At 43.2% G+C, this 13,903-nt stretch overlaps 1 protein-coding gene across 5 annotated transcripts in view; it reads right to left on the bottom strand.

The window, feature by feature from the left end:
• LOC117417086 (roquin-1-like) overlaps positions 1–13,903 on the bottom strand; it is a 130,111-nt gene that overhangs the window by 19,622 nt on the left and 96,586 nt on the right. For all 5 annotated transcript variants that reach the window (XM_059034680.1, XM_059034681.1, XM_034028826.3 and 2 more), the window contains one exon: positions 10,712–11,091. In XM_059034680.1, the coding sequence (XP_058890663.1) occupies positions 10,712–11,091 (380 nt within the window). The remainder of the gene's footprint in view (positions 1–10,711; positions 11,092–13,903) is intronic.

Here is a 13,903-nt window from a genome sequence, read left to right as displayed (position 1 = left end):
AGATTGAGCTTTCCGCAGAAATCAGGTGCTGACAATCAGGTTAGGGTCACTGTTGTTGATTGGGCTGAGGTACCATTCAAAATAAAGAAACAACTGCTTGGCTGTGTGTTAACTACTGCTTTTCTAACTGTGTAGAGCAGCAATCCACACAAATCCAAGCAGCTATTTCTTCACTTGTCTCATTAGGAATAGTAAATTAGCCCAATCAACACCAATGACCCTCACTTGTGGAGAGCTTGATCTGAATAATCAGTTTGTGAAACTCTCATTTATCAACTAGCTGTTTTCTCTATTTGCTTTGAGCAACCACCAAGAAAAGGTGTTAAAACCAATCCTCGCCCAGGACAACTGGAAGCTGCTAGAGACTGGAATATGCTGGCAGATGTTGGTCAACGGCTTATTTTTCCACCTGAGATTGCCACCACTAACCTTCGACCAGATATTGTCTTGTGGTCTGGATCAGCACGCCTTGTTCACCTGGTAGAGTTAACAGTGCCATGGGAGGATGCTGTAGATGAGGCGTATGAGAGGAAGAAACTGCGGTATGCTCAACTAGCCACTGAAGCGGAACAGCGAGGATGGAGAGTTCGGGTTTACCCAGTGGAAGTGGGTTGTCGAAGATTTGTGGCACACTCTACAACCCGGTTTCTCAGAGACGTCGGATTCAGTGGCCAAGAGTTGCGTCGCACAGTGAAGAACTTATCTGAAGCAGCAGAGAGGAGCAGCAACTGGCTGTGGTTGAGACGGAAAGATTCTGGCTGGGGACAGGTAAGTAAGCTGGGCTGAGTTGAGTGGGGGACGGAGGGGGGTGATGCTGGGACGCCAGAATCACCGTCGAGCCCTCTTGAGGTGTCGTGGGCTAGTCGACGAAACACTGAGGATGGAAGGTGCCCACTTGAAAACCCCAGAGATGTACCCTACTTAGCTCAATCCAGACGGTTGTCATGCTGATGCGCTGGGGAGGCCGCACTTTGGTTGATCCCCGGAGCCAGCATCGCAGCCGTTGTGTGTGCTGATGCGCCAGGGAGGCAAAATAAGCTGATCCCTGGAGCCAGCATTACACTTCAGCCATTAACACCAGACAGAAGGATATCTCCATCATCATATGGAAGGAAACGTAAATGGATGGAGACGCATATGGATCACATTAGTTTACTGTAAAGCTACGTCTTAGTTGGTGCTTATCTTGGCGAGAGCCGAGTTCAAATCAGCATGAAGTTTTAACATCTACTCTCGTGTAATGGAAATCAATAATAACCCAGGAAGTTCAAGTGTAACATATCCTGAGAATAGGGTATAACAGCTGAGAACTCCATTTACCTGAAGTAAAAGCAGATACCATGTTTTAAAATTAAAATGCTAAATTTGCTATACAATGTGTGAGACCTATGTAACTAATGGATGTGCAGCAGATACGGTTTATTGAATTATTTTGTTAGCTACAATGACTTTAAAGTTAATCTTCTGAGGACACGCACAGAAAACTCAACTGTCCGTCAGTCAAAGGTGTGAGATATCAGCATGCACAGCAAAGTAAACAGTATAGAAAGGCCTTGGACGGATTACATTCTATTATGTGTCTCAATTAAATCAAAACTACACCCATTACACTAAACCCGATATTGTAAGATATTATCCTACCACTTGTCTCCTCTGTTAGTTATTAGTTTTATTACCCACTTCAGCTCCAGGATGTACGCAGGTCAAGGTTTGTGTCTGTTCTATGGGGTTTCTTTCAGCCGGGTCTGTCAGAAGACGTGCTGTACGGGCTGTGTTGGTGCTGTGGAATGTTTGTTTTGCAGTTGGTGGGGGATGGGGATATGTCTGGTGACATTTTTATCCAATCGCATTTCACGCAAACATCCCTTGCATCAGCAGCAAACCATCAGTGATCTCAATGTGTATACATATAGTATTTACTTTTATTTTGGTAAAGTCTATTTGCAGTACTTTTATTTTATATTGCTATAACCTGCTTGCTATTATTGCAAACAAAATACATCAACATAAGATTGGTTCAGACATTGGAAGTAAAGGAGAGTTTGAAAACTGCGGGGGATTTTGAAAACAATAACTCTGAAAGAAGTTTTCTTTTGTAAAAATGATGATGAAGACATGGAGCTGAATGCATCCTTTGATTTTGCACCAGTTACAGCAATAGAGCAATACACCTCGTCGTTAGAGTATGATGTTTTTGTTATTATTTTCATGAATTTTCCTTTCAATGAGTTCCCTCATCATTCAATTTATTTTAGAGACTTCTGTGAATTTTTTTGTCAATAAATGGTTATGTTGGATTATTATCCTAACCATGGTTCCCTGAAATAGAAATGTAACCATTACTGAATGGGTATTAATTCTCTAAAACCGTCTAACCTGAATAGAAATATCAAAGCTGCCCAGTGCCAGTAATGTAGTCGTGCCTGACCTGAGGGCAGAAAAGGACTGCTGACACTGACATCATCATCATTTTTCCTTCAAGACTTCCTGCAGTAATGAACGCAGCGACCTTGAAGGTTAATGGTTACATTTCTATTTCAGGGAACCATGGTTATAGTTATAACGCAATGTTCCCTATCAAGTACGAAATGTAACCATTATCGAATTACCGAGTGTACCAACGCCGTCACAAGGCAATATCGCAGAACAACCAGATGAAGCAAAGGCTGCCTTGTGCGTTACCATTCGGAACACCAGTAATCAAGTAGCTAGGGCTAAAAATTGAGGGAGAACTCACCTCTGTGTTTATACTGTAAGGCTCATGCTCGAGGCCGCCCTTAACACTCTGTTTTGTGGATCCACGACATTCAGTCGATAGGACCTAGTAAGATATGGGTAGTAGCCCACACCACTGCATTGCAAATGTCATTGACAGATGCACCCTGGAATAAAACCCACAAAATTGTCATACCCTGTAAGAAGGAGCAGTGAGCTTTTCTTGAGAGGGCAAGTTGGCCAGCTCATATGCAGTCTTGACTTTGTCTGTGATCCATTTGGACAGCCTTTGCCTAGACAGGGCTTGATCACTGAACTTTGTTCCAGAACTGACAACACATCGTGCAGACTGGGTCTGACTTTTTATCCTATCAACATAACACACCAAGGCCTGGACTGGGCCGAGCATATGGAGCTGCAGATCCCTGTCAGGCTGGAAGGAGGTGGAAGAAGCCTCCAAATTCACAGACTGGTTGACATGGAATACAGAGATAGTGTTCGTCAAAAAAGCAGGATTGGTACGAAGCGTAACCTTTGTCCTGGTTTCTGCAAAAATTAAGCAGGCTTTCAATCGAAAATGCCTGCATCTCATCCACCCACTTAGCGGATGTGATTGCAAGCAAGGAAGCCTCTTTTCAAAGAGAAAAATTTCAGCTCAGCTGAATGCAAGGGCTCAAAGGGAGGCTTCATAAGTGCTTCAAGCACCACGTTAAGCCTCCAATGGTGGACAACATCCTTCATAGGTGGCCGAGGCTGCCGAGCTTGTTTCAAAATTTGCCCTGCCAGAAAACTGAGCTCCAGGGGAGGCTGAATCAATTTTGATATGGCAAGCTGAATAGCTGCTAAATAGACCTTTAATGTAGAGGGGGATTCCCCTTAACAGGTCCTGCAAAAAAATGTTTTACTATAATTGCTATGGAACAGGTTGTGGGGTCAAAGCCCTTAGGCAAGCACCACGTCTGAAAACGCCCCACTTGTACCCATACAGGGAACGTGTGGACGCTGCTTTGGCATTCTGCAGGGTGTCAATAACCCTGTTGGAAAGCACCGGACGGTTCAAATGTTGCCGTTCAGGAGCCACAATGTCCACAATGTCCCTCACGCCTACCCGGTCCTGTGTGATCTTCTCCAGACACATCAGGAGTGCCATTTTACACAGTGCCCCAGCCTAGGCTGGATGCGTTCGTGGTGATGGCCTCCCTTTTTTTTGTGACACTGCCCAACGCTACGGCGAGGTGCAGATGGGCAGGCTGTTTGCATGAAGAGAGTGCCCTTAGATAGTGAAGAACACCGTCAACGGGCATCCACGGTTCAATGCGGGCTGAAAAACCCTGCTATTGAACCAGGCTTGCACAGGGCGCATGCGAGGTAGGGTCTGAAAAGCCGCTACCTTCAAGCCCAAAACTGCTGGAACGTTGCTGAGCTGAATAGCTCTAACAGGCGGCTATTCTCTACACTCTGCCGTCCGACAAGAGTGGACAGCATGGACCCAGAGTCCAAGCACACTCCTAGATAGGAGGTTGTGAAGGTGTGAGCTGGCTCTTTGAAAATTCACCTTAAGCCCTAACCGTAGACGATGGCCGATAAACAGTTATGTGTGAACGTATGTCTGAGCTGCAGACTTGGCAAAATGAAAAAGTCATCCAATAATAGAGTACTCTGATACCTTTGAGTCTCAAAGGGGCCAGCAAAGCTTCCCTGCGCCTCAAAGGCATGGTGAGCTACAGAGTGACCAACAAAGTTATTATCATTAACGAAAACTAAAACTGAAACGGACAAAAACGGAAAATAAATGATTCCGTTAACGGTAATAAAAACCGAAAAGAAAATGAGATCAAAAACGAAAATAAAACTTAAATAGAAAAGTTTGAAACTAAAACGCAATAGAAATAATAATAATAATAATAATAATAATAATAATAATAAATAATAATAATAATAATAATAATAATAATAATAATAATAATAATAATAATACAGATTTTTTTTCCCGTTTCAGTTGCAAGCTAGCTGTAATATAATGTTCTCTATTTTCATTTTAAGAGTAAAGCCTGTTTCTTATTGGATTATTTTTTGTTCGAAGACGTGGCAAAAAAGGACACAAACATTAAGCAAGCTCAAATCGGAAAAAGAAAATCTGTTCAGAGTACCTCCGTTTCATCTGGATCACAACAGACACTCACATCGTGCTTTAAAAGAGCAGAGGTGTGGGGAATTGGGTCAGTTGAATACTCAAAACGGGAAGATGCGTTGGTCAGTTTGTTTGTCGAGACTGGCCTGCCAACTAGATTATGTGAACAACCAGCCTTTAAAAAGTTCTGAGGGTACTGACCCGAAGTTCAAGGTCCCAGGTTCTGGCAGAGTTACCAGTCAGCTTGCGCAAAGAATGGACAGTGCAACGACACTTGTAAAACAGATGCTGCAAACAACTCGCAAAATAACCCTATGTATTGATGGATGGAGCAAGAAAGGTCTGACAGCATCCTACATGGGAATTTCTGCCTGCTTCTACAATCCATCTGCAAAAGAAGCTCAACATGTTTTTATCAACCTACATCAAATTTCTCATTCACATACAGGAGGTGATTGCTAAATGTATTGAACACACACTCACTACCTGGGACATTACAGAGGAAAAGATACTACTGGTCACAGATAATGGCGCCAACATTGTGAAAGCCATTACGATAGTGACGCAAAGTGGCAAGGTTTGTGAGGCTACTGAAAAAGCAGTGGAATGTGCTGAAAACTCTGAAGACGAGCCTGATGACAGCGATGCAAGCAGCACGGATCAAGGCTCCGATAAGTAATATTTGTAATCAAGTGTGTTTTTAACTGAAATTTGTTTTACATCGATGTGCCCATCATTAATAACTTTGACAGATTAAACATATACATTACTGTGATTTTTGCTGTGGTTCATACTAATCCTATTAGCTAGCTACAAATCCTGTTATATATGCGTTTTTGTTTTTAACTCCACTACCTCCCCAAGTGTGACATTTAAAACTATCTTTGATTGTAATTTAAACCTCACTGATTGTGATTATGTTTAGTTTTATATAGATAGATTTTTTAAATTATACAATTACATCAGTTTTTGAAAAAAATAAATAATAACGGTCTGTGTTAAACGTGTTTTTTTGCACGGTGAAAATTGTTTTGTTCCCTTTCACAATCTATATATTTGTTTCTAACAATCTGAGTGGGCAGGTTAAATTGCTGATAATTTCTAGAGTTATATATATATTAAAATCACTATGACAAAAAACAACATGTACTGTATAGTATTTTTTTAATACTTTGTAATTACTTCCCAAGTAGAATTTCAATTTATTTGTTTAGTTAGTTATTTGTTTATTTAGCAGACGCCTTTATCCAAGGCGACTTACAGAGACTAGGGTGTGTGAACTATGCATCAGCTGCAGAGTCACTTACAATTACGTCTCACCTGAAAGACGGAGCACAAGGAGGTTAAGTGACTTGCTCAGGGTCACACAATGAGTCAGTGGCTGAGGTGGGATTTGAACCGGGGACCTCCTAGTTACAAGCCCCTTTCTTTAACCACTGGACCACACAGCCTCCTAAATTTAGCAGTTTTCAATTCACCTGGTATGGATTCTGTTGTGGAAACAGCTGAAGAAGACTTATTTCAAGATGCTGATCTGTCTAAGTACACAAGGATGCCATGTCTGGCACATACCCTGCAGCTCACTCTGAAGGATGCCTTCAAACATCCCAGTACTGGAAATGTAATTAGCAGAGCTAGAAGCCTGGTGAATACTGTACGTAAATCTTCAGTGGCCACTGGAAAAATGATTTCTAAGTGTGGCAAAACACTAATTAAAGACTGTGTGACACGTTGGAATAGTACTCTGAACATGATGAAGAGCCTTCTGGAGACCAAGATTGTTTTGAACCAAGTTCTTGATGAGCTTGGCATCGACACCTTGCTCACCAGTGATTGGTCCAAACTGGAGCAACTTGTGAAGTTGTTTGAACCATTTGCAGTACATACAGATCAGCTCCAGACTGACAGCCAGTCTCTGTCTGAAGTTGTGCCCTGCCTATTGAATCTAGAAGCATGCTTAGTCATCAGTCATCTCAAAACCACTTGATCAGATTATGCTGAAGTCACTTCGTGAACGCTTTGCTTGTTTACTGAACCCTCAAGCAGCAGATTTTGATGCCACACCTGCAGCAGCTTGCCTGATGGACCCAATTGTTGCCTTTGCACTTTTCACAACAGAGGTGGAAAGCCTCATGAAAGCAGCCAGGTCTTGTGTCCTTCAGCATGCTGCACACTACAGCAGTCCTTCAGTGTCACAACAACAAAAGTCCAGTGTCAACCTCCAAAGCGCTACCAGTGCTACTGCTGAAGGAACTGTGTTAAAGAGGTTCAAGTTTTTGGCGTCCAAGGCTGGGGCTGAACTCACTCCAACATCTGGCAATACCACTGGCAATGCAGGAAGTGCACATACTGAACTTTCCACATATATCTCCGAACTGAAGCAAGGCAAAGTATGCTGTGAGACTGAGACTTCTTTGAAATTTTGGCAAAATAGGGAGATTGTGTATCCAAGGCTTGCACCAGTTGCTGAAGATCTTCTTGTAGCCCCTGCATCCCAAGCATTTGTAAAGAGGATTTTCTCTGTGTGTGGACAGCTATCATATGGACGAAGGAATCGGATGGATACATCTCTGAAAGAAAGAGTGTTTCTGAAGATGAATCAGAAACTGTTGCTTTCTAACAGCACTAGGGAGAATATTTTGGAGCACTTCACTTAATACCTGTACAGGACCCACCATTGGTTTAGAGTGAAAACTGAAACTGAAATAGAAATTATCACAAAACGAAAATTGAAATAGAAATGACCATTAAAATGAAAACTGATAGAAATGGTTAAGAACATCCATATCAAAACTGAAACTGAAATTGAGGGAAAGAAAAAAATAGAATTGAAATAGAAACTTAAAAAAAGTTACAACTGAAATAACACTGGTGACCGAAACAACAAAACTTGAACTAGTACGCTGTTCCCTAAAAGTGAATCTCAGGTACTCAAATGTGCCGGTTTGTATGGGGATATGGAAATAGGCATCTTTGAGGTCCACCTTGATGAACCAATTGCCTGGCCTGAATTTAGCTGTTGCATTGTCATATTTTGAACCTCCTTTGGCTCAGAACAGGTTGACCTGCCTGAGGCCAAGGATTGGTCTGAGGCCACCATCACGCCCCCAATTGTACCATATGAATAGCCCATTTTTGCAGCAGAGCTGCTACCTCCTGAGCCACCACGGCGGTGTCCTGTGGGACCATGACTGATGCTGCAGTCACGCCCTGAAAGGGAGGGGCCCATGCTTGAACTGCAGTGAGTAGCCAGTCTGAACAGTAGTAAACACCCAGATGTCTGTGGTGCACTGATGTCGATACTCCAGATGGCTGACCTGGACCTGGGCCAGAAAACCTTGTGGCTTGGCCGAAGGCTCCTGCCTCTGCGCCGGGAGGCGGTCTGGCCGCATGCGCAGCTGGTTGTGCTGATCCCTGAAGCTTCTGGCTCAGGGATAAAAACCCAGGCATATGCAATAGCAAGCAATGTACATTAAGAATGTACAGTTGCTACCTCAGTTGCTTTGTACCAGACTGGGATGGGAACACTGGTCGGTAGCGGGCCGGAACCAAACGGAATTTTCTATGAGAGGGTGATGGGGATCAGTGCTGACAAGCAATACATTAAGAATGTACAGTTGCTGCCTTAACAAGCAATGCTGTTTGGTGCCGGTTTGGTGCCTGTAGCACAGGGTAGGTACATTTGTGCACAATGGGAGTTACACATCCCCTATGCCCCCTCTGCCATTCTAGACCACGCCCCAGCAGAAGCTGGACGTGTCTGCTGAAGCAGCAACACCGCTGTGTAACAGGGCGGGAGCTGCAGCTCCTATATACAGTACTTACTGTAACAGGGCTGGTGCAGTCTACAATACTTGTAAGAAAAACCCCACTGTCTCAGACCACACAAGCAGAAATGCCGCTGTATGGTATGTTGCAGGCAAGTACTGACTACAGCGGCAATGAGACATATGGGAAGGACTGCAAGCAGTCAGACCCAAAGCAGAGCTGAACTCAGCGACTGCAAGTGAATTGGCAAAGGTAACCTCGTTCATTATGCAAAAGTACCGACGGGAACAGGAGCAGGTCTGGGACCTACAGCCACCACGGAAGCGATACAGGATGCCCCCATCTATAATGCTCTTGGCTGACCAATAGTTTGAAAACTAAGGACTTAACCCTTTGCGGTCCATTGTCGGACTGGGCGTATCTCATGAATAGCCATACATATGGCCCTGGTATCAGATAACGGGGCGGTCATAGTAAACAAGTTGGCTGAGTGCGTCAGCGCACAGAGACTATCATGGACATTTGCAGAGCTTTTTTCAGATGTTATAGTAATAAAATAATGACTTTGATCGCAATATTGAGGAGTTTGGTGATAAAACGAGTGATCCGGAGATGACTGATCGGTATGTACGACTATTATTTTTATTATTATTTATTTCTTACATAGATGAAAGCGATAGCGAACGAAAGGGTGTGGCGGGGCTGGAGAAGCCTAGTGAGTGCTTTGTTGATATGCAGGGCCATTTAAACCCGTTTGACTGTGGAAAAAAATACATTTTAAACAGCGCATCTAAAATTAACTGCACGTGTGAAAATAAATTGGACCTGACGCGCACTTAATAAATGGACTGCAAAGGATTAATGAAAAACCACAGCTTAGTGCACAATACGCGAAGTAATTATTATAACATGTAATTTAGGTTGCATTAAAAGTGTAATACAGAAACAAAAAAGCAGATACGTTTTTTATTCAACACTTACCTGTCGTAGATCTCTCTCTCAGGTGGTGAAAGGAAAAATGAGGACGATGTCAGTGTCAGCAGTCCTTTTATGCCCTCGGGGGCAGGCGCAACTGCGTTAATGGCACTATGTGCAGCTTTGATATTTCTATTCAGGTTATACAGTATTAGAGGATTAGAGTAACTGAAAGTTTACCTATGGAAACCATCAATTTAACCCTTTGCGGTCCATTGTCGGACTGGGTCCGACATTGCAATTATTCCTCACAGGTCCTTTGTCGGACTGGGTCCGACATCATTATAGCAACGCAATAAACGGGTGTTTAGTCGTTTTTTCTCCGGAAAAAGCCGAGAAAACCATTCAATTGCCGAGTGGTAGCGACAGGAGCCGAGACAAGTCGGGGAAAAAAAAAAAAAAAAAGGCGTATTTCATGAATAGTCATACATGGTATCAGGTATCAGATAATGGGCGTCCATAATAAACAAGCTGGCTAAGTGCGTCAGCGCACTGAGACTATCATGGACATTTGCAGAGCTTTTTTCAGATGTTATAGTAATAAAATAATGACTTGGATCGCATTATTGAGGAGTTTGGTGATAAAACGAGTGATCTGGAGATGATCGATCGGTATGTACGACTATTATTATTATTATTATTTATTTCTTACACAGCTGAACGCTATAGCAAACAAAAGGCTGGGGAGGGGCTGGAGATGCCTAGTGTGTGCTTTGTTGATATGCAGGGCCATTTAAACCCGTTTGACTGTGAAAAAAAATACTTTTAAACGGCGCGTATAAAATTAACTGCGCGTGTGAAAATTAATTATTCCTGGCGTGCCTGACGCGCGATTAATAATGGACCGCAAAGGGTTAAAACAGGAAGGTTTACTTTTAGATTAATATTTTGTACAGAAAAACCTAATTAGGTATGTCCTACAAGGTAGTCAATTGAACAGTATTGACGTTGAAATAATGATCGTTATGACAACTCTTTTTCAGTCCCTTTCCATAAAAAATAAATCTTACCTCTTTGGCATAACAGTTCTATCAAATCAAATTGGTATTGTATATCCAATGGATAAAATATGAACCATTTTAAGCCCATTTTGGTGGGAAGTGGCAATAGCAAAAGACTCACCCTGTGATAGGATCGCATCTGGCTGGGGTGTGGGCTGGCAGGGTAGCCCTCTGGTGGGTAGCCCTCAGGGGGGTAGCGCTCTCTGCTCTCTGAGAGGTATGGTGACCCGCTAGCTGGTGGCAGGACCTCCACAGGCCCTGGGTTCATTCTCACCATCTCCTCACGCTGGAAGGACTGTGGGGGTCCGTAGGTGCGGCGCACGTCACAGTGGGCAGGGTACACTGGCTGTGCCATGGGGGGGTACTGCATGGGCGGGCCTGGGTACTGTCTGTCCTGTATGTAGGGGTAGTGATCTGGGAACTGCATGCCCGGCTCGCTGGGTGCCGTCCTGGTGTAGCGAGGCTGGACATACTGTGAAGATGGGTAGGGGTAGGGTACACCTGCAGAACAAGGAAACATTAAGGATGAGTTGCATATTAAGGCAATTTCATACAAATTCCACAATGTGCATTTACTGTTTAAAAACATGGTACGTAGTACTTCTTTAGGTTATAGGAAGTCTAGTTTCTATGTTTTTTTGTTACACTAGCACTGCCTGGGTAATTTCACTTCATCACTGTCTTCTGGGTCATGTTACTGGCTGAAAGCTTGTTAACTAATAGGAGAAGTAGCTGGCTGGTTAATGACAGGTAAGAAACCATTGAAGAGGTGAATTGACCAAGCAAGTGTGACACTAACCCCCTCCAATACCAAGACCCCCTCTTCCAAGTTCAGCATGGAAGAGAGGGTCTTGGTCTCAGTTCAGCTCCTCCTACATGCCACAAGGCAGCCCCAGCTCAAGGGAGGAAGCTGGTAGTCAACGAAGTGCAAAAGCAGGAGAGGATGAGGTGCGTAAAGGCCGTTTCCCAGGTCAAGCAGGGAGAACGGATAAGATGGGAGAGCGTGGAACAATGCAAGATTGGCTGGCAAGACATATGGTCAATGGAACAGAGGAGGATCAGTTTCCTTATCAGGTCAACATATGATGTTCTCCCATCATCTGCAACATTAAGGCACATTTTGACAGGATGTAAAGTGGCTCTTAGCCAAGGACTGTTTACTTGGCGCCATGACCAGGTGCTGCGATGTTTGGCCTTAGCATTGGAAGACAAGTGTAACATGACCAGTAAGTTGTCACCTGTTCCATCAAAACATTACACACAAAAGACAACATTCCTCCGCCCAGGAGAGCAACCACCAAGAAAAGGTGTTAAAACCAATCCTCGCCCAGGACAACTGGAAGCTGCTAGAGACTGGAAAATGCTGGCAGATGTTGGTCAACAGCTTATTTTTCCACCTGAGCCACCACTAACCTTCGACCAGATATTGTCTTGTGGTCTGGATCAGTACGCCTTGTCCACCTGGTAGAGTTAACAGTGCCATGGGAGGATGCTGTAGATGAGGCGTATGAGAGGAAGAAACTGGGGTATGCTCAACTAGCCACTGAAGTGGAACAGCGAGGATGGAGAGTCCGGGTTTACCCAGTGGAGGTGGGTTGTCGAGGATTTGTGGCACACTCTACAACCCGGTTTCTTAGAGACGTCGGATTCAGTGGCCAAGAGTTGCATCGCACAGTGAAGAACTTATCTGAAGCAACAGAGAGGAGCAGCAACTGGCTGTGGTTGAGACGGAAAGATTCTGGCTGGGGATCTCAAGCACAATAGAAAGAAAGAAACGCTGATGTACGGGTAAGTAAGCTGGGCTGAGTTGAGTGGGGGACGGAGGGGGGTGATGCTGGGACGCCAGAATCACCGTCGAGCCCTCTTGAGGTGTCGTGGGCTAGTCGACGAAACACCGAGGATGGAAGGTGCCCACTTGAAGACCCCAGAGATGTACCCTACTTAGCTCAATCCAGACAGTTGTCATGCTGATGCGCTGGGGAGACCGCACTGTGGTTGATCCCCGGAGCCAGCATTGCAGCCATTGTGTGTGCTGATGTGCCAGGGAGGCAAATAAGCTGATCCCTGGAGCCAGCATTACACTTCAGCCATCAACACCAGACAGAAGGATATCGCCATCATCATATGGAAGGAAACGGAAATGGACAAAGACACAGATGGATCACATTAGTTTATTGTAAAGCTACGTCTTAGTTGGTGCTTATCTTGGCGAGAGCAGAGTTCAAATCAGCATGAAGTTTTAACATCTACTCTCGTGTAATGGAAATCACTGAAACCATGGCTTGCAAACAAAGTGCAGTGCCATATATTATGTTTTAAAATAAAAATACATGTTTACTATAGCATGTGTTTCTTTCAAAACTGAGACCTAGATCAGTGATGCGCAAACTTTTAATGTCGCCTCCCTTTTTTAGCATACAATTTGTCAGCAATTAAATCTAAAAACATGTATATATTTTGCCAGCTAAATCTGAAGCTAACATGCAAGCCCACGCCCATTGATGTGTTTCATTTGGCATTATATGCTGCAGAGCTGCCTTATACTCCGATGTTTTAAGAATGTGTTTGTTAACATTTACGTATTTTGCTAAATCTGGGAAAAAACAGCTGTTTTAAAAAAAAAAAAAAAAAAAAAAAAAAAAAAAGCACTAATGTTTTAAAACACTCGTCAACTTCAAACATCATTTGTCCGGTTGTACAAGTCTAGAGAGATCGTCAACGGCTCATTAGAAGGTAAGAACTTGGACTAATTAGCTGTCATTCATGTATTTATTTAAAATGTTATATCTTTTACATTTTTTTTTTTTTTTTTACATAACTGCCCCTTTAGTTCTAAGTTTTTTTTTCGTCTTTTTTTTTTGGAGGCAGTTACACAGCACACGTGTCTTATTAAGACAAAAGAGTTGACTTCACTGTGGAGGTGGCATCCTGTGCATACAGACCGACAGTGTTTGTTTATATTATCTTTTTTGGTTTTATTAATTTGGGGTCCAGGGGCCCGGTTTGCTACAGCCGAAAGTTTGTTATAATGGAGGGCATTATAGCGAGCGTGTGTTGTAATGAATACTACATTTTTAAATCAGTTGGAGAACAGCCTTTAGTATAACTGAACCACATTATAGTGAAAAACATTTCTCAGGAGTAAAATAAACCCAGTACCCCATCAAATTACCTTTTACACAATTCCGTACAGAAGATTGTGTGTTATTAAACATATCATTTATCCACTGGTTTCCTTTGCATCATTTTCAGTCATTTATAAATTCTGTTTTACTGAATACATTTGAATTTGTATTGTTCCAAAATTCAAATG

This window comes from Acipenser ruthenus, chromosome 12, assembly GCF_902713425.1.
Source record: "Acipenser ruthenus chromosome 12, fAciRut3.2 maternal haplotype, whole genome shotgun sequence".
NCBI lineage: Eukaryota > Metazoa > Chordata > Actinopteri > Acipenseriformes > Acipenseridae > Acipenser > Acipenser ruthenus.
Note: the sequence above shows the minus strand (reverse complement) of the source record. Positions and strands in the feature narration are given on the sequence as shown.